Source organism: Berghia stephanieae, chromosome 1, assembly GCF_034508935.2.
Source record: "Berghia stephanieae isolate SIO BIC M18660-M18661 chromosome 1, UCSD_Bste_1.3, whole genome shotgun sequence".
Taxonomy (NCBI): domain Eukaryota; kingdom Metazoa; phylum Mollusca; class Gastropoda; order Nudibranchia; family Aeolidiidae; genus Berghia; species Berghia stephanieae.
In genome coordinates, this window is record NC_088360.1 from 96,736,892 (window position 1) to 96,764,391 (window position 27,500).

Here is a 27,500-nt window from a genome sequence, read left to right on the forward strand (position 1 = left end):
ATCACCGCCCTTATGAAATACTTCTCCGACGAGCATAAAAGTGTATCCAGAGGATCATGTTTTGACTTTATACATTCTGAGTTCATGACATGTGAAAAAGTTCTAGCCAGCATGAAGAATAAAAAGTACCAATTTTCTTTAGAACCAAGCTGCTGGTTGCTGAGCGGACGTGACATCAGACTATTGAATCCTATTGGGACAAATATAATGTCACACGAACATTTAGAAACTAAAACTAGCTTTCTAATGGTATGATATTTATGGAATTTGTGATAACTGTTGAAAAGTCTCAGATATTTAAAAACAGTCATTCAAAAATTCAATTTCGTAACATCGAGCACAAAATTGAAATCAGCACCAAAGACGTAGCCGGTACTTCAAAATTGTGTATGTCCACCGTTAGAAATGATGAATGGCTACAACTCTTCGCCTCATTAATGATGGTTGATGGGTTGATTCTGCTGGTATATCTATCCAAATCGTATTTAGTCTCTCGAACCGTTTATCAGAGTTTGTAGTCCAGTGTTCTTGTTTTTTAAAAACCTTACTTTTCACAATCCCACATAATGTGTACAATGGAATTCATGTCACGTGACACAGCTGGCCACGGATTCCTCGCCCGTACATTTGAATCTTTCAGGAAAGCTGATGTTTGTCCAGGTGCTGACGTTTTATCAGGCTGGAATATTACCACTTTATTATTCTGATTCCGTACAAATGGGAAGACGGTTGGTTCAAGAAAATCGTTGATGCATAGGCCTGAGTTGTGTTTTGGTTGATACGTATTATCTCAGTTTTTTCTGCTACCAATAATCCCTCTCCACACGGATACAAATCCATACCTTTGATTTGTTACTTCAAAAATGGTTTAGTCAATAAAACGTCCACCTTGACGGCGATAGCATGAAATTTGTTTGTCCCTGGAATCAATTTCAAAAAGTGATTTGTTTGTCAACAAAACGCCGTCCCAAACATTCTGATCTCAGTGCTGGTGTTCACGCCCGCATAAAAATTAAAAAATGAGCTTTATATACCGCAATATCCACTAAATGTGCTCAAAGCGCTTTACAAGGTGTCCCTGGTCAACAGCAACATTTAACATGTAGGACGGGACATGAAGCCTGTTAGGCGATATTACAATTTTTCGGACAGAGACAACGCTGTTAACGGCCAGGTCCTCCTTTTACACCTGAGTACGGTGAGAGAATGTGAGTAAAGAGCCTTTTCCAAGGACTCAACTATGCGCCGAGCGCGAGGCTCGAACCCAGGACCTTTCCATCCGAAAGCGAGGGTCATACCACTGGACCACATAGCCGCATATCAGTCGAGCAACGTCGTGTGAAGTGCTCAGCTTTTGTCGAATTACGGGTTTGTAACATTTTAACCCACGCTCAATGAGCAGCCAACGAATCGTTTGTCCAGAGACGTTCAATCCCAACCGTGTGCTGATTTCAATTTTGTGATAATATTGAAAAATCGACATCTTGAATGATTGGTTTTAGATATCTACGACTTTTAAACAGTTTACACAAATTCAATAAATTTTACACCAAAAGAAAGCTAGTTTTGTCTAGTTTCCGAATATTTAATATGTCATTGCATTTTTTCCAACCAGTATCGAGCTATTAGCGATATCAATCTGTCTAGTCTCTTATGAAAGGGTTTTACAAAAGCCAAATGGTAATTTAGAGTTAAAGGTATAATTTTTCATTACTTATTATGACAGTGTATTCTTTATTTGGCTCTATTTCCTCCTCGCCCTCCCTTCCCTCTCTTTTCATACCCTTATTTCTCTGTCAACATCCCTCCCCCCCCCTCTCTCTCTCTCTCTCTCTCTCTCTCTCTCTCACACACACACACACACACTCTCTCTCTCTCTCTCCCTTCTCTTTCTCTCATTCTCCCTATGTATTTATATAAGAGAAGGGAGAGAGAGAGAGAGTGTGTGTGTGTGTGTGTGTGTGTGTGTGTGTGTGTGAGAGAGAGAGAGAGAGAGAGAGAGGGATGGAGGAATGTTGACAGAGAAATAAGGGTATGAAAAGAGAGGGAAAGGGGGGGGGGGGGCGAGGAGGAAATAGAGCCAAATAAAGAATACACTGTCATAAAAAGTAATGAAAAATTATACCTTTAACTCTAAATTACCATTTGGCTTTTGTAAAACCCTCTGCCAAAAACCTGACAACACAATTGATGTCAAACAATAAACATCAGGTTCATCTCCGGCCAATCATCCCGTTTGAACTCATTCACCTTTTACTCATGAATATTCATGTTATATCAACTCAACAAAAAGGGGGTGGGAGATGAATTGAAAAGCCATTGTTCGTTGCGTGAAAATCAATATCAAAACAAAAAAGAGAGTACAAAAAGGTGATGAATTGTATTTTCCAACAGCTGATACGCATTTTAATGTGGCATACGTCATATAAAAAAAGTTAGTCAAGGAAGAATAATGAATGAAAAGGCTGCCAAAGTAGGTACATTCATGTCAGATGAAGGAACACAAAGAATGCATTGAAATGATGTCGCAGATTACTTTTATTCTACGCCTAATTATGCAAGTCTGATTCAAATTGTAATGACCTCATTGTTGCCATGGAAATACTCTCAAACAAACGCAGAACATTCGCCATTTTGGTCACGTAGCTTTAGTTAGTTGTGATTATTGCACTGGTTGTCAGTAAAAGAAGGGGTTGAATATAAGATCGCCTTTATTTGCTTTAAATACCTCAATGGTTTAGCACCTAGATAGGTATCTAATTGAATTTATAAATGTCTATTCTCCTTCTAGCATGATACGTTCTTCATCTGACCACACTGAACTCCAAGTAAAAAAAATAAATTTAGCTTTATATAGCGCAACATCCACTAAATGTGCTCAAAGCGCTTTACAAGGGGTCCCTGGTCAACAGCAACATTTAACATGTAGGACGGGACATGACGCCTGTTACTGTTAGACGATATTACAATTTTTCGGACAAAGACAACGCTGTTAACGGCCAGGTACTCATTTTACACGTGGGTAAGGTGAGAGAATGTGAATAAAGAGCCTTTTCCAAGGACTCAACTATGCGCCGAGCTCGAATTTAGGACCTTCCGATCCGAAAGCGAGTGTCATACCACTAGACCACATAGCCGCAAGTAAACAAGAAATCATATTATTATTGTGACATCCATCACACAGCACAGCATAGAAGCTTGGTGTTCATTTACTAGTCAAGTAGGGCAATGTGTATTATGTGCCACATACTCAAGGACAAAACACATACTGTTGCCAATCCAGTCAATGGTCACGATCAACATTGCTTGACTCATTTACAAGACAAGAGACAAGAAACGAGAGGGAAGGGAGGGGGAAGGCGAGGAGAAAATAGAGCCAAATAAAGAATACAGTGTCATAAAAAGTAATGAAAAATTATACCTTTAACTCTAAATTACCATTTGGCTTTTGTAAAACCCTCAGCTAGATCGCCAAGGTTGATAATCAATCATTTTACAATGGGACAATAAACGCATTGCTTAATAGAAGAAAAAAAAATATAATTAAAAAAATAAAATAAATTGAGCTTTTATATAGGGCAATATCCACTAAACGTGCTCAAAGCGCTTTAAAAGGGGTCCCTGGTCAACAGCAACATTTAACATGTAGGACAGAACATAACGCCTGTTAGGCGATATTACAATTTTTCGGACAAAGACAACGCTGTTAACGGCCAGGTACTCATTTTACACCTGAGTACGGTGAGAGAATGTGAGTAAAGCGCCTTTTCCAAGGACTCAACTATGCGCCGAGCGCGAGGCTCGAACCAAGGACCTTCGGATCCGAAAGCGAGTGTCATACCACTAGACCACATAGCCGCACATCTGGAGTAATGTTACCCGTTTTGGAATTGGTGCCGAAATGAAACAATTAAATTGAAAGAGCTGGGCGAGAAGTCGCGAAAGCCATCTCTGTGATTCATAATAATATAAGTCCCGGCACAACCTCGACAGTTTCTGTTTCGGTTGAAGTAATCTATTGAAGAAAGAGTCCTTAATGGTACCTTAATAACAACACGAGGGGAAATGGAAAGTCCTTGGCCTGCCTTTGCTCTATCAATTTTGGCCTTTGTTCTATAAACAAAGAAAGCAATTTTGGTAACCAAGTTAGTGTTTTTACGTGCCATACTTTTCGCCTTTCAGTATCGATAAAAAAATATATGGCCGTCTTTTCTAATAATTTGGTCCTCAGTCCTCACCACTTTGGTGCAGGGTTGCCAATTTGGCAGATTTTCTGCCGAATGTCGTTTTTTTTTGGCAGAATTTGAAGTCGTCTGGCAGAAAAAAAAAACGGTTTGGCAGTCTGGCAGATATTTGGCAGATTTTATTTTCCACGTTTTCCATGGCAATTTTTATGTATTAGTGATTTTTTTAAACTTGGGAAATGAAAAAAAAATGTATGACATCGGCCTTGCGAATTTTTTGTTTAACAAAACTGATGAGTTTTCAAAGGGGGTACTATAAATAGTACGGTTTGGCAGATTTTTGTGGTATTTGGCAGATTTTATTAATCCAGTTGGCAGAATGCCTGAAAATAATCTGGCAACCCTGCTTTGGTGCCGTGCGTTGGCGAAGCACATTTTTTTTGTTTTTTTTTTTTTATTACGACAAGGGGCAGCGTGGCTCAGTGGTACGGTCTTTGCTTCCTACCCGAAAGGTACCGAGTTCAATCACCCGCCACTGCGTTGCGTGGCCTTGAGCAAATCACCTCGCCCTAGCTCACTTTGCGGCGCTGCTCTGCGGCTGACGCCTGGGTTATTCCAGTCTTCCCTTGGAATAGACCCTAAAGACAAATTTCCCCTTGGGGATGAATAAAGGGAATTTTTTTTTTAATGTTTCCTTCAAACATCGGTTGATTAAAACGACTCAGCACTTTTAAAAAAGTATCAGGCAGGTCTCAGACAAGATTTAAGACTCCAAAATGTGAAGATTAAATAAATAAAATAATACAGATGATTGTTAACGTTTCGGGTTTCACATTTATCCACACACAAAAAAAAATCAAACAAGTGGGAAAACAAATTGATGGTTTGTTTTCTTTAATAGAAAAATAATCACACAAGATATCGTCGTTGACTATATTTATATCATGTGAACTCACCGTGGTCAGGCTGCGTCCCACACTCCTAAGGAAGACAAAGTCCCGGGGCAACAGATCATCGAGCTGTAGTTGTTGTACTATCTCCTCTCGGATGTCCACGAGGCGGATCTCAAACGGCACTCTGTGTGAAACAATAACAAATATTGCAAATGAAAAACGAGCCGTTGCTTGGCATTGGCCGAGGCAAGAGTTGTTGTCAGACTATTTATTGTTAGTTGACGCCTTTTGGCCAGAAAACTCGTCCATCAAATTTCCATCGATTAATTTTTTTTTTTTTAAATGGAGCTTAATATAGCGCAATATCCACTAAAAGTGCTCAAAGCGCTGTGCAAGGGGTCCCTGGTCAGCAGCAACATTTAACATAAAGGACGGGACATGACGCCTGTTAGGCGATATTACAATTTTTCGGACAAAGACACCGCTGTTAACGGTCAGGTACTCATTTTACACCTGAGTACGGTGAGAGAATGTGAGTAAATAGCCTTTTCCAAGGACTCAACTATGCGCCGAGCGCGAGGCTCGAACCCAAGACCTTCCGATCCAAAAGCGAGTGTCCTACCAATAGACCACATAGCCGCACTTTTACTCTCAAATTCGGTTATAAAAATCGTAACGTTGTAACTGGTCAATTTGCATAAGAATGTAAATTTGGGAATGATGAAATTGTCATCAAGATCACGTTTTTGTGGCTATATAAAGTGTACACACTTGCCAAGTTAAAAGAAAAACCAAAAAAACAACAACAACAAAAACGATTTTGTTTTGAAGTGTTGATGGCCAGAATCAATTCTAACAACCTGGCATTGCAAAATGGCGCCCGTCATACTTTGGTAACTTGTAGCAATAACTACTTAAAAAATACATAAACATTTAATTTCCTTCTTGATATGGATCGAATGAAATTTCGGGCTACCTAGATCTTAAAAAGAGAAATTGCATTTTATTTTGGGCCGATGCCCATGCACCCAAACAATAAAAAAAAAAGAATGTTCCCATATAATGCCAATGCCCACCAACTTCCCCAAAAATATTTCTTACGTATAATTTTACATGGATATAAATTCCTATCTAATCGGTTGACTATTTAGAATTTAACTTTACATGGCGATTTTAACATATAAAAGCTGAAATAATTAATTATCAAAAGCCAATGATCAAAAACATAATGAAAGTGGTCAGTAATTTAACAAGCTGCCTTCGAGTAACCCGTGATACCTAATTCAGGTTCGTTCGGGCGCATGGCCAAAGTTAGATCTCGCTGAAAGTATTTTTAATAGGCCAGAGTCCTATGTAAGGACCAATCAGTAACAATACTCTTCAACAGTCGTAACGTCACTTCCTTTAATGACGGATGGTAACTTAGTAACACTGGCTCTAAACTATCGGAACAATGGCGGGCGCCCGTATGAAATATTTCTCCGGCGAGCATAAAAGGGTATCCAGAGGGGAAAAAAACATAAATTTGATCATGTTTTGACTTTTACACATTCTGATCACAAGGCATATGAAAAGTTCTAGCCAGCATGAAGAATAAAAAGTAATGACTTTCTTTGTCTAGAACAAAGATGGCCGCCGTTGCCGGGCGGCGTGACATCAGACTATTGAATCCTATTAATGTCTGTTTAATGTTACGATAAATGGACCTAGTGGCTAGAGGGACACATATAAAAAGAAAAACGATGAAAAAGAAAGTTTAGTGAGACGGATTTTCAAATGGGCTCAAGACAAACCAATAAAATGCAAAATGGACTGATGGGTAATATAGGCATGTACTTGTTTACAGCTCTGATAATTCAGATTGTCATTGCTGTAATAGTAATACTCTCAAACATATACACACACACACACGCACACACACACACACACACACACACACACACACACATATATATATATATATATATATATATATATATACAGTTATATTTAATTCACAACAATTCCCAACCCGATGAGAATGACTTTTGAGACGTGTTTTAAGAAAATATATCTAGATAGATGCATTGCGAATAAAAAAGAAGAAAGAAAGAAAAAAGGAAAAAAAGAAATTGTCAGTACCTTATCTGATTCTTTCCGACACTGTTCTTCAATTCTCATACGATAAAATAAACATATTAACAAAACAAATATTCTAAATCATTGTATTATATCAAACAGGATGCTCCATTAAGTGATTGCATCGACAGGTCACTGAGTACAATTACGTAAGCCTCCACTTCATAACAAAAAATAAATGAAAATATTCAAATGTAAATCAATTACTCATAAGCCGAACAGAAGAAACCGAGGAACAGTGAATTCTACCTATCACACACTTACACACACACACACACACACACACACACACACACACACATACACAGAGTGCTCTCTCTCTCTCTCTCTCTCTCTCTCTCTCTCTCTCTCTCTCTCTCTCTCTCTTTTCCCTTCGCTTATTCATACAACTCAAAATTGTAGCTCATTCACTCAATTGCAAAGTCTAAAAGAATCGATTCTCCTCCCCTTTAAGACAATGACACCGGATATCGAACTGATTGATTTCAATTCCATTTTATCCAGACTCCGATCGCCTTCATAACGATTGATATCATTTCAAATCTGTACTCGACCTATTGGTATGTACAGTACTGATTGATGCGATACTAGAAACTCGATGGCACAGTGGTACTGTCGCCCATCTTGTAACAAAGGCAATGGAGGGTGGATGTGATTAAAGATCTTGCCCTGGCCTTGTGGCCTTGGGTAAAACATTCGACGGGACATGAATGGGCTCGAGCGGAACTTACATCAATCTACCAAGACTATAGAAATGGACAATCTACCGTACATTGACAAAACCGTTTTTTCTCATTTTGGCTGGAAAAACTCGGGTTTCATGGAAAGAAAAATTAAGAAGTCCCCGATTTGAAAATGTGTTAACATGTTGGGCTTAGTAGTATCGTTGGCTACATCTTCAGCTGGAATTTGTCGACTCATCTTTGGATTTATCTCCTGCTCTCCAGATTTTCTTTTTCTACCAGCAGGGCTTGTTATCATTTGGCAATGGAGGGCGACTATGCGGTCTGTTATCTGAGAACCATCAACATCTCAATAGATGATAATGTTAGAACCCCATTGGCATATACGACAGGACTCTGATACACTTTGTGGCCATTTTTATGCCTTGCAAGATGGTGGTTAGTTCTCCTCTTGAGATGGGCCGTTACGATGCGTCACCGCACCTTGAGCAGGGGCCTTGGTGCCCCATTGACTCCAAGGGTAAGACCAGGCTGGATTAAATCTTACGGAAATACCAAATGATGATCCAGCCTGGCGTCCTTCTTCTGTCCTCACGCCTCCAATAATATAATAATGAATAAGTGGGGAGGGAATCTAAATCCATCAAGTTTTGAGGAAAAAAATCGTGTGGGTTTTTGTGAGCTAAACTGAGAAAATGTTTTTGTTCTTTTTTGTAAATGTACAACAAAAGTGGAAGTGGGATGGACATATCTATTTACGGCAATGCCCAAAGAGCATAAGATATAGTACTTGCTTGAATACCTAGGAGGACAAAAAAGAAATATAGGAAGATTAGGAAATTAAGTGAAAAGCACGATAGTGAAGAATTGAAGAATTCAGCAATTCTTCAAAATGCAGTAGTTAGGCCAGTAATGTTTGTTTTCTGCCTTTTCTGTCACTCTAAAATAAAGGCCAGGACACGAAGAAGATTCAATTATTTCCAACATCATAGAAGAATTTGATTTAGAAGGAAAAGTTTAAAGTCAATGTCATAAACAAAATTGATTATTAACAGCTTCAAAAAAGAACAAAATACCAGACACGGAACTCTTCGAACACAAAACCCTTCTCCGACCAGCAACAAACATCAATAAAAACATTAACTCACTCAATCCTAGAAATTTTTGCTACTTTTCGAAATTGGAAAAAATGTATTAACAAATGAGTATGCACATAGATAGTTTTATTAAACTATCATTAACATGCAAAAACTAAAGACATTAGCTTTGATACTACGCCAATAATTTGTCTCAGAAAAATGTAATAAATAGGCATGGGGTAAAAGTAACCCCGGGTAAACTAAGGATATAGTCGGTGTTTGGGTTGGGTGAGTTAATAGAGTACTAATAACCAGATTGACGACTGAATAATTCGTACGTCCTCTCTGCCCAAATGCCAAACGTCAAACGTCACACATTTTATAAAATAAAACATGTCTGCTCAATACCGTCGTATATAACGGAGGTAACAATAATTTTCTAATCTATTGATTGACCGCAGAAGTGTGTGTGTGTGTGTTTGTGTGTGTGTGTGTGTGTGTGTTTGACAGAGTGTTTGTGTGTGAGTGTCTGTTTTTTTGTTTGTTTATTTGAGACTTTTTTGTTTGTTTTTCCCACATTGAACAAAAATCGAATTAGAATATGCTTGGATTATCAAACTCGTAGGACCATGCAAGCATTCAACTCATGATTATGTTGTAGCCAGCATCCATCAAAATAAAACAAAGAAAATAAATAATCATTCACATAACATAATTACAACAACAAAAACAAAGAAAGCGTCACAGTTACATGCTTGCCAATGTCACTTCCTGATATTTCAATATTTTGCAATCACCAATGTGTAAAATCCTGTTTTCCCCCTGCAGACTCCGAGCATGCGTGACAACAATCAATTTAATCTTGGATTTGAAATCCAAACAGGAGAGCTCTTCAAAGACAAATAGAAATTTTAACACTTACAGGAAAACATGGGCGGTTGTTATGGACAACGGTAATGGCGTGGCTGCTTGGCGCGTTGATTAAATGATTAATGGGAGACCATCACGGGATGGGCTTTAACATACTAACTGTGAGTTACTTGTCTACACAATGTATTAACAGCTGTACAATTTCAATTAAATAGATACTCAGTCATTACGGAATGTTGTAAAGAAAATCTCGGACTATTTTAAAGATCATCAAACTGTATTTCTCATTGATTCCTCTCTTAACTTTTAAAAAAATTATTTCCGCTTTTGACTAACATCATAATTTATGGCCTACAAGTATTTTTGCGTTTCTCCCTAAGATACAAGACTCATGGTCCTGGATCTGGAGAATTGATTTGTAAAAAGGAAGCTGAGTGTGACTTTACAAAGAGACATTCAATGGGGTTGGGGGGGGGGGGGGGGGGAGGATTTGTGGGGGGGGGGGGGGTAGTAAAGCAGTCACACAAGTTGTGTTTTGAAGGACTCCATATATGTGTCAGTGCATGACATAATCAGTCGGAGGGTGAGAATTTTGGATTTGCATTTTTTGCCTTTTATGAAAGAATATGCTCTCCAAAACATTTGAATCTTTATTTGAGGTAAATCGGGTCATTTTTCATGAAGTTATGGTCAGATGTATGGGGCAGGTATCCAACAACTTTTCTCAAATTTCATACTTTTTAAAATTGAATAGCTGTAAAAGATATTTAAACGTGAAATTAAGCTTTGATATTTCCCGAAGATGTACAAAAAGGGTTGATTTAATAATTTATGACAAGAACACATTTTTGATCAAACTTGACCTTCATACTAAACTTGACAATATCTAAGTTCAAACCTTTTCCCCATCCGACTGCTTATGACATTCGCTGCAACATATAGGAAAGGCTAGATATATTTGTGTCTGTCCTTAAACGGGCGATTATAAATTTGGATGTGTGAAATCTTCGTGTGCGGTGGATTTTATGAAGTGTGTGGATGTTGATAGCAGTCATTTGTTTTGCTTTGTTTTGTCTTGTTTTCGTTTTGTTTTTGTTTTTCTTTTGGTTTTGGGGATTTTTGTTTGTTTGAAAATATTGAACATTATAGTAAGGCGTTTGTGTCTCTCAAACGTCTCAAGAATTTGTCACGTTTTTTTTTCAAGCCATGTCGTCGTGTGTCGTATCCTGTCTGGTACATGGTTGTCTTTACCGACAATAGGATTCAATAGTCTGATATCACGTCCGCTCAGCAACGAGCAGTTTGGTTCGAAACAAAGAAAATCGGTCCTTTTTTATTCTTCATGCTGGCTAGAACTTTTTCACATGTCATGTGATTAGAATGTATACAAGTCAAAACATGATCAGATTTATAATGTTTTTCTCATCTAGATACACTTTTATGCTCGTCGGAGAAGTATTTCATAAGGGCGTCCGCCATTGTTCCGATAGTTTAGAACCAGTTACTAAGACACTATGCGTCATTACTAGGGAAGTGACGTCACGACTGTTGAACCTTATTTGTGGCAAGATGAAGCCATTTCTCTCTACGCTTTCTAGACGCTTGAATATACGTTATACTTTTGGAATTTACGCTGTTATCTTTTTGAACGGGCCTCAATATAACTATATGGAATGAGATTAGCGGAAGAGTAGCGTCCTTTGATAGTATGTGACGTCACCGGCGGAAAATTTATTAGAGAGAGAACGTCATGTTGGTTGTGCGCATGCGTCTCTCGTCCTCCCACTTCTTCTTCTATTTGCTCACAATAACGATCTCTCTTGGTATTTTATTGACAACGCGCCGCATCCATTTTCAATTTCATTATCTGGCAGCAGGAGATAATTCTGGAAATCAGCTCAAAGCAGTGCCTTTGTTAGATACGCGTTACCTTCAATATGGATCTGGCCATATAAAATATGCACATTGGAGTTAATAATAATGGGCATTTTAAGAGGGATTATAGTTACAATGAAGAGGGGACAAAAGGCGCTCATAATATTATGGCTTTTGTGTACCCATGGCAGGCGTGGTCTCCAGTTGCTTAGCTGTTCAGTGTTTTGTCTTGCAATTAAAGTAAAGCAATGTTGAGCGTTGTCAGTGGTCGGATGAGTGACAATGATCGCAAAAATTAGGGGTAGCTCCGGAAATGTGTCTTCGGGTATTTCATTTTACGCACTTGCCCCACTCCATTTATTAGAAGTCTCAGGTTTAAGACATTTTGACAAATGGGGAGAGTAGTTTTGATAAAGGATAGAGTGGAATGGTAAATGATAAAATTATTTTTTTTAAATTCCTTTTGTCGGTGTATAGTAGCGTAGTTGATAATAATAATGCACGTTTCAAGGAGGGACCTAGTAGCAGATGACGGGCAGTCATAGGGCTTTTGTGTACAGAAGCCAGGTGCTTGCAATAGGCCCTGACACGAGGAATCAACGAGCTAGTACCGTACCATAATGTAATCGAAAGTAGCCACTGGTCAATGATTGACCAGCGAGCTGGGCAACGAGAAACCTATTATCGATTGTAGTGAATATGTACCAGGACGTTAGCGACGGACGACTGCATTAGGGTTGGGGTATGAGGGGGCTTGAGTGATGTTTGATGTGAAGATAAGGAGTGACGTTTCGACGTCTGCCAAATGGATAGGTAAACGGTGACTGAAACTAAGATATTGCAAAAATGTTCTAACTTCAACGTTTAATTCAGTAATAGAATTAAAAGAAAAGTGATGCACTGTACTATACAGGACAATTAGAAAAGGTACTTTTGTTCAAAGCATGTAGCACTTTTGGACCATGAATGCCGAAGAAAAAGGATGATATATTATATTAAAAAAAGACTTCTAAAATAAGCTCACTCAGTAAAATGACGACAAAGGGGAACACATCATCTCTGACAGAAAACACCCTAAACCCGATTGCCTTCGTCTTGGAAAGCTCGTGACAAGCAAATTTGTCCCATCCTAAGACGATCGGAGATATCTAAAGATAGACATCGTCTGTTTGACTTGAACCCTTTTTTTTACATCTACTACATTCGAACAGCTTTGCCATGCTCGCTCTCGATGATACATATAAATATTGTTTCTATTAACATTTCTACAGCAGGTAGTTGGCGCCAAGGAGTGACAACCTGAACCTTATGCTATCGGAATTCTTTCGGTTAATTGATTCTTCTAAGCATCAATCTCCGACACAAATAATCTAACTCCGGGATTTGCCAAAAGTATAATCAATATTTCATTTTTTAAAAAGAGGGATAAACAAAACAAAAAATCGCTATAATCACAGTGCGGCTATGTGGTCTTGTGGTATGCCACTCGATTTCGGATCGGAAGGTCCTGGGTTCGAGCTTCGCTTGGCGCATAGTTGAGTCCTTGGAAAAGACTCTTTACTCACATTCTCTCACCGTACTCAGGTGTAAAATGAGTACCTAGCCGTTAACAGCGTTGTCTTTGTCCGAAAAATTAAAATATCGCCTAACAGGCGGCATGTCCCGTCCTACATGTTAAATGTTGCTGTTGACCAGGGACCCCTTGTAAAGCGCTTTGAGCACATTTAGTGGATATTGCGCTATATAAAAAGCTCAATTTATTATTTATCAAAAATCATTTTTGCTTGTATTTATGGTGTTTATCCACGGTGGACGCCAAGCGACTATCATATTTTTTAATCTAGCAAAGTTGAGGTCCTTGGGCCATTGTAGAAATCAAAGATCATTTAAAACAAAGGTGACAAATATGAAAACCAGTATAAAAACGCTATTATGCTGGAGTGAACCTTTTGATTAAAATTTAATTTTAGGCTTAGCTTAGACAGAATGGATAAGACGCTAGTATATCGAAAAGTATTTCCAACACATCTAACAGACGTTGCTATACACAATCACTGCTGGGTGGACGGGACTGGGGGCTGGTCGGACACAAGAATCTTGACTTTACCCGGGATCGATACCAACTGAGGTATAAAACCTGAGTGAAAATGAATAATCACAATTAGGAAAGTGAGTTTCATCCCTCAAGCTTGAAAAAAAAACCCTCACATTTCTCAACTCCGATCAGTTTGACTTAAAACTCAATTTAAAAATTAAAATTAAAATTAAAATTGAGCTTTATATAGCGCAATATCCACTAAATGTGCTCAAAGCGCTTTACAAGGGGTCCCTGGTTAACAGCAACATTTAACATGTAGGACGGGACATGACGCCTGTTAGGCGATATTACAATTTTTCGGACAAAGACAACGCTGTTAACGGCCAGGTACTCATTTTACACCTGCGTACGGTGAGAGAATGTGAGTAAAGAGCCTTTTCCAAGGACTCAACTATGCGCCGAGCGCGAGGCTCGAACCCAGGACCTTCCGATCCGAAAGCGAGTGCCATACCACTAGACCACATAGCCGCTTATTTCCTTCATCCAGTTGATTAGTACTCCATAATACCAACCCGAGGCCAGGAGTCACAAATTATATAACATTGACATTGTCTCATGCACTGATAATAAGTCTAAATAAATTGATCTCATTCACATTTCAATACTATAATTCTTTATCTTTGACTAGACCTGGACATTTGGGGTTGGGTTTTGTGTATCGTCTTAAGAATTCGAATTACTCAAAATAACAATATAACTTATAATTACCTATTTAATGGCCGAGCAACAAAGCGACGGCGTCCCCGATAAACAACCGAAGTAGCCCCAAGGGACATGTTTGTCATAATTACAGTCTAGATCCCTATCGTGTTATGCCAAAAGGGCCCACGGAATCGAGGCATTAAGGAATCTCTGATTTGTCTTAGATCTAGTATGTTACGAAGTGGCAGGGTCCGTGACAATGCCGGTGTTTAAACAGTAAACATACCACCGGCTGGCTACACAAGCTCACTCCGCCATAAACTCAAATTGGCTTAGAAGATATCCCCAATTATGGTGTAACGTTAGAGTTGTTTAATATAAAGTATGTACAAAGACTGCCAGATGACCAAAGTTCCTTGTGGCCAATGTCGACTTCAAGAATGGCCAAATAGAACATTACGTGGCCAAACACTACTAACACTCTGACCCTCCTGGCAAACTTGTCGATTTTCATAAACAAAACGTCGACTAGATTGGAAAAACATTATTATTGGTAAACGAAATTAATAATAACATTTCCAATTAATAATAGACACACGATTCTTTATATGGCCAATTTTTGGACAATTGGCTACGTACGTGGCCATCTGGCAGCCTTGGTATATACTTGTATCTGGTAACATTTTTTGTTTGTTTGTTTGTTTTTTGTTTTTGTTTTTTTGTTTTTTAAAAACAGAATGCTAATTTTACTCTACACCGACTAAAAACTTTTCTCATTTTAGTCTGACAAGATTTATTAATATTATATCGATAGATATAATATTATTAAGTTGACGCCCGGTCTGTCAAACATTCTTGGATCCGATAGTTCAATCAAGTGTCAGATTTCAGACATTTTGACAAGTTGGGAATCATCTTAATCAATCTATGCACGGAGTACGTTTTCTGACCAAAATGTAAAAAGAAAGTTTTGCCAGTATTTGACAGAATAGCTATTTGAGAATTCGTTTTCTGACCAAAGTGTAAAAAGAAAGTTTTGCTAGTATTCGACAGAATAGCTATTTGAGTGTACGTTTTCTGACTAAAATGTAAAAAGAAAGTTTTGCCAGTATTTGACAGAATAGCTATTTGAGAGTACGTTTTCTGACCAAAATGTAAAAAGAAAGTTTTGCCAGTATTTGACAGCATAGCTATTTGGGTATACGTTTTCTGACCAAAATGTAAAAAGAAAGTTTTGCCAGTATTTGGCAGAATAGCTATTTGAGAGTACGTTTTCTGACCAAAATGTAAAAAGAAAGTTTTGCCAGTATTCGACAGAATAGCTATTTGAGAGTACGTTTTCTGACCAAAATGTAAAAAGAAAGTTTTGCCAGTATTCGACAGAATAGCTATTTGAGAGTAGGTTTTCTGACCAAAATGTAAAAAGAAAGTTTTGCCAGTATTCGACAGAATAGCTATTTGAGAGTAGATTTTCTGACCAAAATGTAAAAAGAAAGTTTTGCCAGTATTCGACAGAATAGCTATTTGAGAGTAGGTTTTCTGACCAAAATGTAAAAAGAAAGTTTTGCCAGTATTCGACAGAATAGCTATTCGAGTGTACGTTTTCTGACCAAAATGTAAAAAGAAAGTTTTGCCAGTAATTGACAATAGCTATTTGAGAGTACGTTTTCTGACCAAAATGTAAAAAGAAAGTTTTGCCAGTATTTGACAGAATAGCTATTTGAGATAACGTTTTCTGACCAAAATGTAAAAAGAAAGTTTTGCCAGTATTTGACAGAATAGCTATTTGAGAGTACGTTTTCTGACCAAAATGTAAAAAGAAAGTTTTGCCAGTATTAGACAAAATAGCTATTAGAGAGTACGTTTTCTGACCAAAATGTAAAAAGAAAGTTTTGCCAGTATTCGACAGAATAGCTATTTGAGAGTGCATTTTCTGACCAAAATGTAAAAAGAAAGTTTTGCCAGTATTCGACAGAATAGCTATTTGAGAGTACGTTTTCTGACCAAAATGTATAAAGAAAGTTTTGCCAGTATTCGACAGAATAGCTATTTGAGAGTACGTTTTCTGACCAAAGTGTAAAAAGAAACTTTTGCCAGTATTTGACAATAGCTATTTGGTCAATCTGTTTGAATATATGATGGCATAGAATGCCGTCAACAAGGCAACGACAGACAGACTGACACATAGTATGAGTGCTGTTATTGGGACGGATTTTAGTCTAAGGTAAGGAAACAGTATTCGACAGAATAGCTATTTGAGAGTACGTTTTCTGACCAAAGTGTAAAAAGAAACTTTTGCCAGTATTTGACAATAGCTATTTGGTCAATCTGTTTGAATATATGATGGCATAGAATGCCGTCAACAAGGCAACGACAGACAGACTGACACATAGTATGAGTGCTGTTATTGGGACGGATTTTAGTCTAAGGTAAGGAAACATGATAATTTAAACAAAACTGAGCTTTGATATAGCCCAATTATCTACTCAATGTGTTCAAACGCTGTACAATGGGGCATAAGTCAAAGGAAACACTTAATATTATCTGAGATGAGAAATGACGCCTTTTAGGCGCCTTTAATCCGTTTTCTTTTCGACAAAGACAAGGCTGTTACCGGTCGGTACTTATTTTACACCAGGGTATGTTGAGAAAATGTGAGTTTAAAACTTATTTCCATGGACTCTGAGCTGCCAACAGCGGGACTCGAATTCGGTCACTACTGATCACAGGTCGAATGTGTCATTCCACTAGACCACAATCAAGATGGTGGTTACTAAATCAACACGGAGTTTTACAGCAGATACTAAACCGCATCGATCAAAGACCACGACCTACCAATAAATATCCAATAACACAATCGATGGAAACTGATGTTTGGAAAGCCATACGACTCGTCAAAAAGAGAGATTTTTAAATTGCTGTACGTCTTTTAAATGAAGAAAATAAGTTTGCCTCTATTAAAATGCTTAAAAATAAGATTAAACTGCTTACATTACATGCGCTCAATCACTTTAACTAAAAAGTGCAAAGTCAAAGCATTTACCGTATACGCTAGTAAGGGTATGACAAGATCTGACAGCCCTTTTGCGGGGACCGATGACTACAAATTGACCAATCCAGACCACTGAATGGTATCACGGCAATACAATACAATTTGCCAGATTGACTTATTGGTGTCTTTGTTCCATCATCATTTTTTCTGGCTTGTTCATTCTTTCGATGTTTATATCATGTTCTGCTGCTTTTACTGTTGGTTCGTTCCAATTGTCTCTACCATTTTTTTCCCTTATTCTTTTTTGTTTGTTTGTTTGTTTTTGTTTTGTTTTGTTCGTTTTCTTTTCATTTATTTTTTTTCGAGCATCCTCATGAAAGACTCCAGTAACTTAAGACAGTCACATATCAGGTGTATTTGAGTGATCGTTTGAAGTAAATAGATACGCTTAACCTAAAGGATGGAGCCTTGTAATGATAACATCACACACATATTTCGCGTCGCATAATTCTAACATTTGAATAACAATGCATAAAAACATAGCTTGGAGTCGGAGTCTTTGAGTTCTTTTAAATAAATAGTTCCCTCTAGCTCGAAACCCCGTATAGGGCATGAGATTAGCGGAAGAGTAGCGTCCCTTGATTGGACTTCACCCATAGTCTGTGACGTCACCGGCGGAAAAGTTATTAGAGAGAGAACGTCAAGTTGGTTGTGAGGACGCGGAAGCGAGGACGAGAGACGCATTCGCACAACCGACATGACGTTCTCTCTCTAATAACCTTTCCGCCGGTGACGTCACAGACTATGGGTGACTTCCAATCAAGGGACGCTACTCTTCCGCTAATCTCATTCCCTAATAGTATTTTCTTTCTACCTTTTGTTTGCCACGAGACCAACCACTGGATCTTGTAAGAATTGCGCATGATTTTCATTGTAAAAAAACAGTCGAGCGAACAGATTGTGGAATGACCCGACAACGCGCTCACGTGTTAGAGGTCACGTCCAAAACCCGTCAGAGATAATTGAGCTTCCTTACCATTCAAGCCCTCCGTTCTGTCTTCAACAGTCACATCGCAGACAGACGAGATCTAAAACTAAGTTTTTTTTTTAAAAAGTAGTCCATCAGAGACATTCAGCCCATGGAGACGGAGATTATCCCGGTTTCTATCGCGTAAAACGGGCAATAGCAATTGCTTGCTATCCTTTGGATAGGACGCCAGTCTATCGCAGCGTACTTTCTGCCAAATCTAACATACTCAGCTACCCCATTCATAGCTGGGTCGACAGGGGGAGGGGGGGGGGGGGCAGAAAAAAATCTCGACTGCACCCGGGATCGATCACGGTCCCTTTGCGAGTGAAGCGAGTGCTCTACCAACTGAGCTATCGGGACCACCGATCTAAAACAAATGTTCCATCTATTTCAGCACGGCGTTAAACTTTCTTTTTTTTTTTTTTTGTTACAGATCCACAGACTGAGGCACCCGGCAACACGGTATGCACATAAATATCCTGGTTTAGCACGGTCGGGAAGACAAATAGACTTAAAGTAGCTAATTGATAAGGCACACCACACCGTCCATTGAAACTAAAAGTAAGTGGTCAAAAGGGTGTGGTGGTCAAGCTATACGAGAAAATTAGGCATAATCGCCCCGGTATGATTGACCGATAAGGAAAGGCGGACAAAGTTTCATAATCGAGCGTTGTGTTTACACCACCGATGGACCAAAGTGGCCTTTCGATACGAACTCTTAGCCGTTGTCCTAATCGATGAGTTGGAAATTTTGCTAATTGGCATTTCAATTAACCAGTTACTGCCGTTTATTCTGGAGAGATATGGGTTTTAAAATGTGGCCAGATTTTATATACATGTTTGTTTTTTTTCTCCCCAGAGTACGACAGTAAACAGGTCGATAATCTTCTAACATCTCCGATAATCTAAAGATTGATTTAAAACATTTTTTGGGGGGTTTTTTCGGGATTGGGGGAGGGGGGGGGGGGGCGAGGACAATGTTTGTTTGTTTTTCGTTTGTTTGTTTTTCGTATGTTTGTTTGTTGTTGTTTTTAAAATTTTGATTTTTTGTTTGTTTGTTGTTGTCTTTATGGGTTTTTAAAATTTTTTGTTTCTTTTGGGGTTTTTTGGGGTTTTGTTGTTGTTGTTGTTGTCGTTGTTGTTTTCCTATATAAATGGACTGAGGTAGAGCTCGTACCCGGGCCTTCAGAACCTCTGGTTGCAAGGCTACGTCTTGACCATACAATTACTTCACACATAAAATAAAGTAAAGTTATAGCCTGACACCGTGGCCTTCGTAAAGTTATGGCCTGATACTGACCAAAAAATGACATCAAAATGCCAGTCTTTTGCCACAAAAGAAAACAAATCGTGAGTCGTATTCAGTAGTTCAACCAATGAAATGACTTGTTTCCATGAGCTCAACTAACAACTCACTAGGCGTGCAAAAACCAAATAATGACGTCAAACTGCTAGTCCTTTTGGATTTCAGTATCAGGCTATTACATAACGATGGCTATGCTGACATTGACCAAAAAATGACGTCAAAATGCCAGTCTTTTGCCACAAAAGAAAACAAATCGTGAGTTGTATTCAATAGTTCAACCAATGAAATAGCTTGTCTCCTTGAGCTCTACTAAAGACAACTCACTAGACGCTATACAAACCTTAAAAATGACATCAAACTGCCAGTCCTAGTGGGTTCTAATGTCAGGCTATAGACAGTATGCGTTGGCTAAGAAGCTCATAACATTGCCATCCGGAAGTATAACGGACGAACACACAAAACTATGTGTAACCATGAACTTCTATAGTCCGGTTAATACAGTTTAGTGAGAATTACTCATAAACGCGGATGGCAAAAAACAATAACAAAGACCAGAGTGACGTCATCTTCATTCTATCTATACGTTAACGATGGCTACGGAACGACACGGGTCTCTTTCACAATGAGAGAAGTGCTCTATCAACTGAGCTAACGGAATCGTGATCCGAAACAAAAGGCGTGATTTAAAAATAAACAAGACTGACTAAAGACAATAAAAAATTGCTTCTCCCTTTAAAAAAAAATATGACTGCGCCCTTGCGTGTATGCTGCAACGCGAAAAAAGGAAGAAAAAAAACAAAAACAAAAACAAAAACAATAGCTGAGTAAACGCTGCATACAATCTTTACATAGAGCAACCAAACAATTAAAATATATCTATGGCAAGTGAAGTTCCGTAATTGGATTCAGAAGTCTGATGTCACGCAGCCCGGCAACGGCGGCCATCTTGGTTCTAAACAAAGAAAATCATTACTTTTTATTCTTCATGCTGGCTAGAACTTTTCATTCCCTTTTCATATGCCTTTAGATCAGAATGTGTAAAAGTCAAAACATGATCAAATTTATGTGTTTTTTTTTCTCTGGATACGTTTTTATGCTCGACGAAGAAATATTTCATACGGGCGTCCGCCATTGTTCCGATTGTTTAGAGCCAGTGTTACTAAGTTACCATGCGTCATTAGGAAGGAAGTGACGTTACGACTATTGAATCCTATTATATAGAATTCTTTTGTGTTTTAGATATACACATTCGGGTTGGAAAGCATTTTTTTTCTATTTTCCACATTTTCCTCAAGTGTGCTTATACACGAGTCGTTGTTCTAAAATATTAAATGACATTGTCGCCTTTGAAGTGTGAGCAATGCATCAATTATTCGGGGCTCGGTCACCCATGAACAACGGAGCGTTGTCTATCAGGACATTCCTTCGGCCTTTTCCTGCCCGTTTTCATCTATTATAAAATTACAAAGAAATAATAATATGTGACCCATCGCCTGGGGCTGGTATTATGTCGGGATGAACCAAACGTGGGAAAGTGAAATAGAAAGTTAAAAATTATCTGAAATATGAAATGTTAGTTTGTTATTTTGTTTGTTTGTTTGTTTGTTTTGCTCTGTTCGGTTTTGTTTGTTTTTGTTCGGAATTTTGTTTTGTTTTGATTCGTCTTTGTTTGTTTGTTTTTTGGGGTTTTTTTTTGGGTTTTAACAAAATTATTTATTATTATTTTTTTATTTTTTTTTGGGGGGGGGGGGGGGGTGGTTGCTTTTTAGTAAACCACAATCTTTCTCATTAATTCAATTTTCATTTTCTAGACTATAAATCCAATTTTTTGAATTTAAAGCACTCCGAAATAATGCCGTTATGAAGCGATAGGTCACACACACACGCACACACACGCACACACACACGCACACACACGCACAAACACACACCGGCAAACTTTTCGGGGAGCAATAACACGACTCAATCCACTTTAACCCAAAACCAAATTCTACATCAAGAATAGTGATCAATAATAATTCTCAATGAATATTATGTAAAATGACAGTTTCCGGAACAGTTTTTACACATGGTAATAGTTACTTCCCTTCCATTTTCTTGATTATATTGCAAACCTTATCATCGCGCATATTTGATGATAGACAATAAAATTAATTTGATGTTATTTTTATAATCAAAGATTCTTATCAAAGATATGATCGACAATAAGTTAGAAAAATAGATGTTAATATAGTCGAAATTAGAATTTTATTTATCTAAAGATCAAGAATGCACGGAAACGGTTTTTAAATTAATCCGAACGTAGAAAAAGTCTCCTTTTAAAATGACGCATAAACCATGAAGCGTTTAAATGTGTTTGTATGTGTTTGAACAAAGAAATACAAAACTTCTATTTCTGATTTCTTTAGTAAAAGAAACGACCAGTAACACACTTTATAGTCACCTGGAACAACTACAAAAGACGTCTAATTTCTACGTCATGGCACAAGACAGAAGGGCTAGAGCTCAGGTGGTCGCTGGTTCGGATAAGTAAGTAAATAAGTAAAAGAAACGAATGGTAGGTACTCTGAATTCAACGCTGCTCAATATATGACTCTAGAGGCTAATCTCTAACGGATCACAATAAATAAATAAGGAAAAAGATAAATACGTAAATTAAATTAAATTGAGCTTTATATAGTGCAATATCCACTAAATGTGCTCAAAGCGCTTTACAAGGGGTCCCTGGTCAACAGCAACATTTAACATGCAGGACGGGACATAACGCCTGTTAGGCGATATTACAATTTTTCGGACAAAGACAACGCTGTTTAACGGCCAGGTACTCATTTTACACCTGAGTACGGTGAGAGAATGTGAGTAAAGAGCCTTTTCCAAGGACTCAACTATGCGCCGAGCGCAAGGCTCGAACCCAGGACCTTCCGATCCGAAAGCTAGTGTCATACCACTAGACCACATAGCCGCACAAAAGATAACTACGTAAATACATTTTATTTAAAAGTCTGTTTGGAACTGTTTGGAGTTGATACTTCCTTGGAAGAACGGAGAATCTCGTGTTCACATGCCAAATGTTCCCAATATAAATCACAGGATTATTATTATTATTAATACCTAGATGACAGTTATAGCGTTAATAAATCGACATTTCGTGGTTCCTGGCGTTTATTGTTTAAAAATTGATTTATCTACGAGTAAATTATACAAAATAAAAAAAAAGGTTTTGAAAATTGTGCATATCTATTATTGTGTGTTTTCACGTTCTCACAACTCGCCCAATGATTTATTTGATTGCCCCTTCAGTTATATGGAATTAAATCTTCGATTCACACAGATCAAATCGCCTGTTGGGCGTTCTTTTTCTACTAGTACTGCCATAATAACAGCTACTAAACATAGCCATAAAGTCTTGCAGCCAAAGTCGACTAAGAAGAATGTTTGAAAAGGGCTTCACTCAGAATCTTCACAATTTTTCTCACCCATCCAGTTAATGGCCACGCTCAACATCAACTTTGTTACAAAACAAGTCATATACAGGTCGGCCAACGATGATAATAAACCATTATCATGAACCCCTTGATGGACAGCTAAAACATTAAATTAGCGGTATTTCCCGATTCTTAGGAAATGACTTTTTTTGACTTTATAGGGAATGAGATTAGCGGAAGAGTAGCGTCCCTTGATTGGACGTCACCCATAGTCTGGAAGCGAGGACTAGAGACGCATGCGCACAACCAACATGACGTTCTCTCTCCAATAACTTTTCCGCCGGTGACGTCACAGACTATGGGTGACGTCCAATCAAGGGACGCTACTCTTCGGCTAATCTCATTCCCTATACGTGTCTCAAATTTGAGACTTTTCAACTAATTGGCATGTCGTCTCAATAGATAGATATTTATTACATACCAATCGTCTCAAATGGAATGGATTAGTTGCTGGAGATTGAATTTGGAGCTACTCATGTGTATGAAACTATTACTATTTACGAAGAATAAATATAATTTCTTACATTGCAAAAATAACAACAACAATAATAATAATAATAATAAAAATAATAATAAAATAATAATAATAATAATAATAATAATAATAATAATAATAATAATAATAATAATAAATAATAATAATAATAATAATAATAATAATAATAATAATAATAATAATAATAATAAATAATAATAATAATAATAATAACAATAGTAATAATAACAACAACATCAACATCAACAACAACAACAAACAATAATAATAATAATAATAATAATAATAATAATAATAATAATAATAATAATAATAATAATAATAATAATAATAATAATAATAATAATAATAATAATAATTAGCAAGAAGAAGAAGAAGAAAGAAGAAGAAGAAGAAAGAAGAAGAGAAGAAGAAGAAGAAGAAGAAGAAGAAGAAGAAGAAGAAGAAGAAGAAGAAGAAGAAGAAGAAGAAGAAAGAAGAAGAAGAAGGAAAAGTACTAATTAAATAAAACTCCGTTATTCTTATCAGTTTGATTATAAATGCATTTTCCGGGAATCGATTTATTCCGACGTATCACCGTTTTGAAATGGTGGATCACATTTATATCCAAAAACAAGAAGTTTTCTGGCCCAAAAGTCATATCCAGTCTATTGTCAAAACATAGCAAGTTTCTTTTCTCAGACATTGTGATTCTTGGAAGGGGAGCTTGACACCAAATCAGCCCTTGGGCTAGAAGCAATAACAATTCAAAATTAATTCTTTTTACTTCAGGTGAATATTTAATGTGTATTATGAATCATACGCACCTTACATGTGATTTATTACAATTTTAACCGTTCTATACGCAGGTAATTAACGCCAGTGGGAGAAAAAACGTCTTTATATTCCAAGGATATTCGACATTCGGTGTTGAATCGTGTTATTATTGTGCGGCTATGTGGTCTAGTGACATGACACTCGCTTTCGGATCGGAAGGTCCTGGGTTCGAGCCTCGCGCTCGGCGCATAGTTGAGTCCTTGGAAAAGGCTATTTACTCACATTCTCTCACCGTACTCAGGTGTAAAATGAGTACCTGGCCGTTAACAGCGTGGTCTTTGTCCGAAAAATTGTATTAATTGGTATCAAATATGGCTATCGTTTGAAATCGGTATTGTGTCCGTATAATAATAATAATCAAATAATAATAATAATATAATTAAAAATAATAATAATAATAATAATAATAATATTAATAATAATAAATAATAATAATATAATAATAATAATAATAATAATAATAATAATAATAATAATAATAATAATATAATAATAATAATAATAATAATAATAATAATAATAATAATAATAATAATAATAATAATAATAATTTTTAAAATGAGTTTTTACAAAGCGTAATATCCACTAAACGTGCCCAAAGCGCTTTACAAGGGTCCCAAACCAACAAACAAGACATGGCGCCTGTTAGGCGATATTACATTTATTTTCCGACAGAGACAACGCTGTTAACGGCCGGGTACTCACATTACACTGGACTACGATTGACAGAATGTGAGTAAAGAGCCTTTTCCAGGGACTCAACTAAGCGCCGCTCAAACTCAAAGCGGGACTCGAGCCCTGGGCCGTCCGATCCGAAGGCGAGAGTCATGTAAACCACTAGGCCACGTAGCCGCATAATTTTGATGATGGAAGTTAAATGTTAGCCAACTTAAGTTGAGTTTACAATTTGTTTTAATCAGAAGAACAAATATAGTTTGTTAAGTTTGTTATGGGGGGGGGGGGGGGGGGGGGGGGGGTAAGTGCGAAAAACCAAGATATCAATTTTTTTTGACGATTTAAAATCTATATTGACTGTTGAGCACCTTGCTTGTCATCTTATGGAACCAGATTGCAGATATGGGTCACAGATTAAGAACTGTTATCCTGATCGGAGTATGCAATCATACCGCATTCAGTTTCAACGTCAAATATAAATTGTCCAAATTGGATTCAGTAGTTTGATGTCACGCCGCCCGGCAACGGTGGCCATCTTGGTTCGAAACAAAGAAAATCATTACTTTTTATTCTTCATGCTGGCTAGAACTTTTCATATGCCTTGTGATCAGAATGTGTAAAAGTCAAAACATGATCAAATTTATGTTTTTTTTCCCCTCTGGATACGCTTTTATGCTGGCCGGAGAAATATTTCATACGGCGTCCGCCATTGTTCCGATAGTTTAGAGCCAGTGTTACTAAGTTACCATGCGTCATTAGGAAGGAAGTGACGTTACGACTGTTGAAGAGTATTGTCACCAACATTCTTATTATTCAACACATCCCATAAACGGTAATGCGTCTGATAGTGACCTTCGTAAAGTTATGGCCTGATACTGACCAAAAAATGACGTCAAAATGCCAGTCTTTTGCCACAAAAGAAAAATCGTGAGTTGTATTCAATAGTTCAACCAATGAAATAACTTGTTTCCATGAGCTCTACTAATGACAACTCACTAGGCGGTGCAAAAACCAAATAATGACGTCAAAATGCCAGTCTTTTTGGGTTTCAGTGTCAGGCTATAACATAACGATGGCTACGGTCTGATACTAAGTTAAGAAAAACAATTTGTGACGTCATATAAGGAAGAAAACTATGTTAAGAGTTTATGACTCATTGATTAAAAGTGTAATTGCGTTTGGCTGCACCATATGGTTTGGAGGATGCCGACTTAAAGATAAATCAAAAATTTCAAAATCTATCAAAGAGGCATCAAAAATAATAAACCATCCTCTTGATGGAGTAGAAAGAATTCATGGAAAAGCAATAGAAAGGAAAGCATTCTCAATTACCAACAATAAAAAACATATTTTATACCATGAATTTAGTCTTTTACCATCTGGGAGAAGGTTTTGTCAGATTAAATGTCGAACTAACAAGTATAAATCAACGTTCGTTCCATCAGCAATAAAAATTTTGAATATTTCATATGGTACAGAAAAACTGATTAACTGATTAATTTATTTAATGTAAGATTAACTGACCAATTGATAATGATGATAATTTTTGGTGTCGAATTGCCAAAATCGTAACAAATTGAAAACGAAATGAATATGTTTATGTTGTGTATATCGCACGTGTGAAAGAAGAGAGAGAGAGAGAGAGAGAGAGAGAGAGAGAGAGAGAGAGAGAGAGAGAGAGAGAGAGAGAAAATAAGTAGGAGTGAAATATCTGTTCAATCTTACAGTTATCGTTTAACATTATAACAAGTGTAACTAAATGACAAATTGCCATATTTATGGACAATAAAGATCTATTATTATTATTATTATTATTATTATTATTATTATTATTATTATTATTATTATTATTATTATTATTATTATTATTATTATTATTATTATTATTATTATATTGTCAAGCATTAGATTAAATAAAAATAAAACATGGCAGACAGGTAGCACCATTTAAAATATATTTAAAATAAAACTGACGAAATCGTAATTGATTGAATAAAAGATTTCTTGTATAAATAGAACAAAGATGACGTCACTCGGGTCTTTGTTATTGTTTTTGCCATCCACGTTTGTGAGTACTTCTCACTAAACTGAATGAACCAGACTATAAATGTTCATGCTTACACATAGTTTTGTGTGTTGGTCCGTTATACTTCCGGATGGCAATGTTGTGAACTCCTTAGCCAAGCGCATACTATCTATTCTTGCGTTTTGGAATCCAAACTGTGTTCCAACTACGCACTCGCAAGCTCGTGTAGCGA

At 37.2% G+C, this 27,500-nt stretch overlaps 1 protein-coding gene across 16 annotated transcripts in view; it reads right to left on the bottom strand.

Moving 5' to 3' along the window:
* LOC144962468 (spermatogenesis-associated protein 1-like) overlaps window positions 1-27,500 on the bottom strand; it is a 131,751-nt gene that overhangs the window by 36,382 nt on the left and 67,869 nt on the right. For all 16 annotated transcript variants that reach the window (XM_078895441.1, XM_078895432.1, XM_078895433.1 and 13 more), the window contains one exon: window positions 5,141-5,261. In XM_078895441.1, coding sequence (XP_078751567.1) covers window positions 5,141-5,261 — 121 coding nt within the window. The remainder of the gene's footprint in view (window positions 1-5,140; window positions 5,262-27,500) is intronic.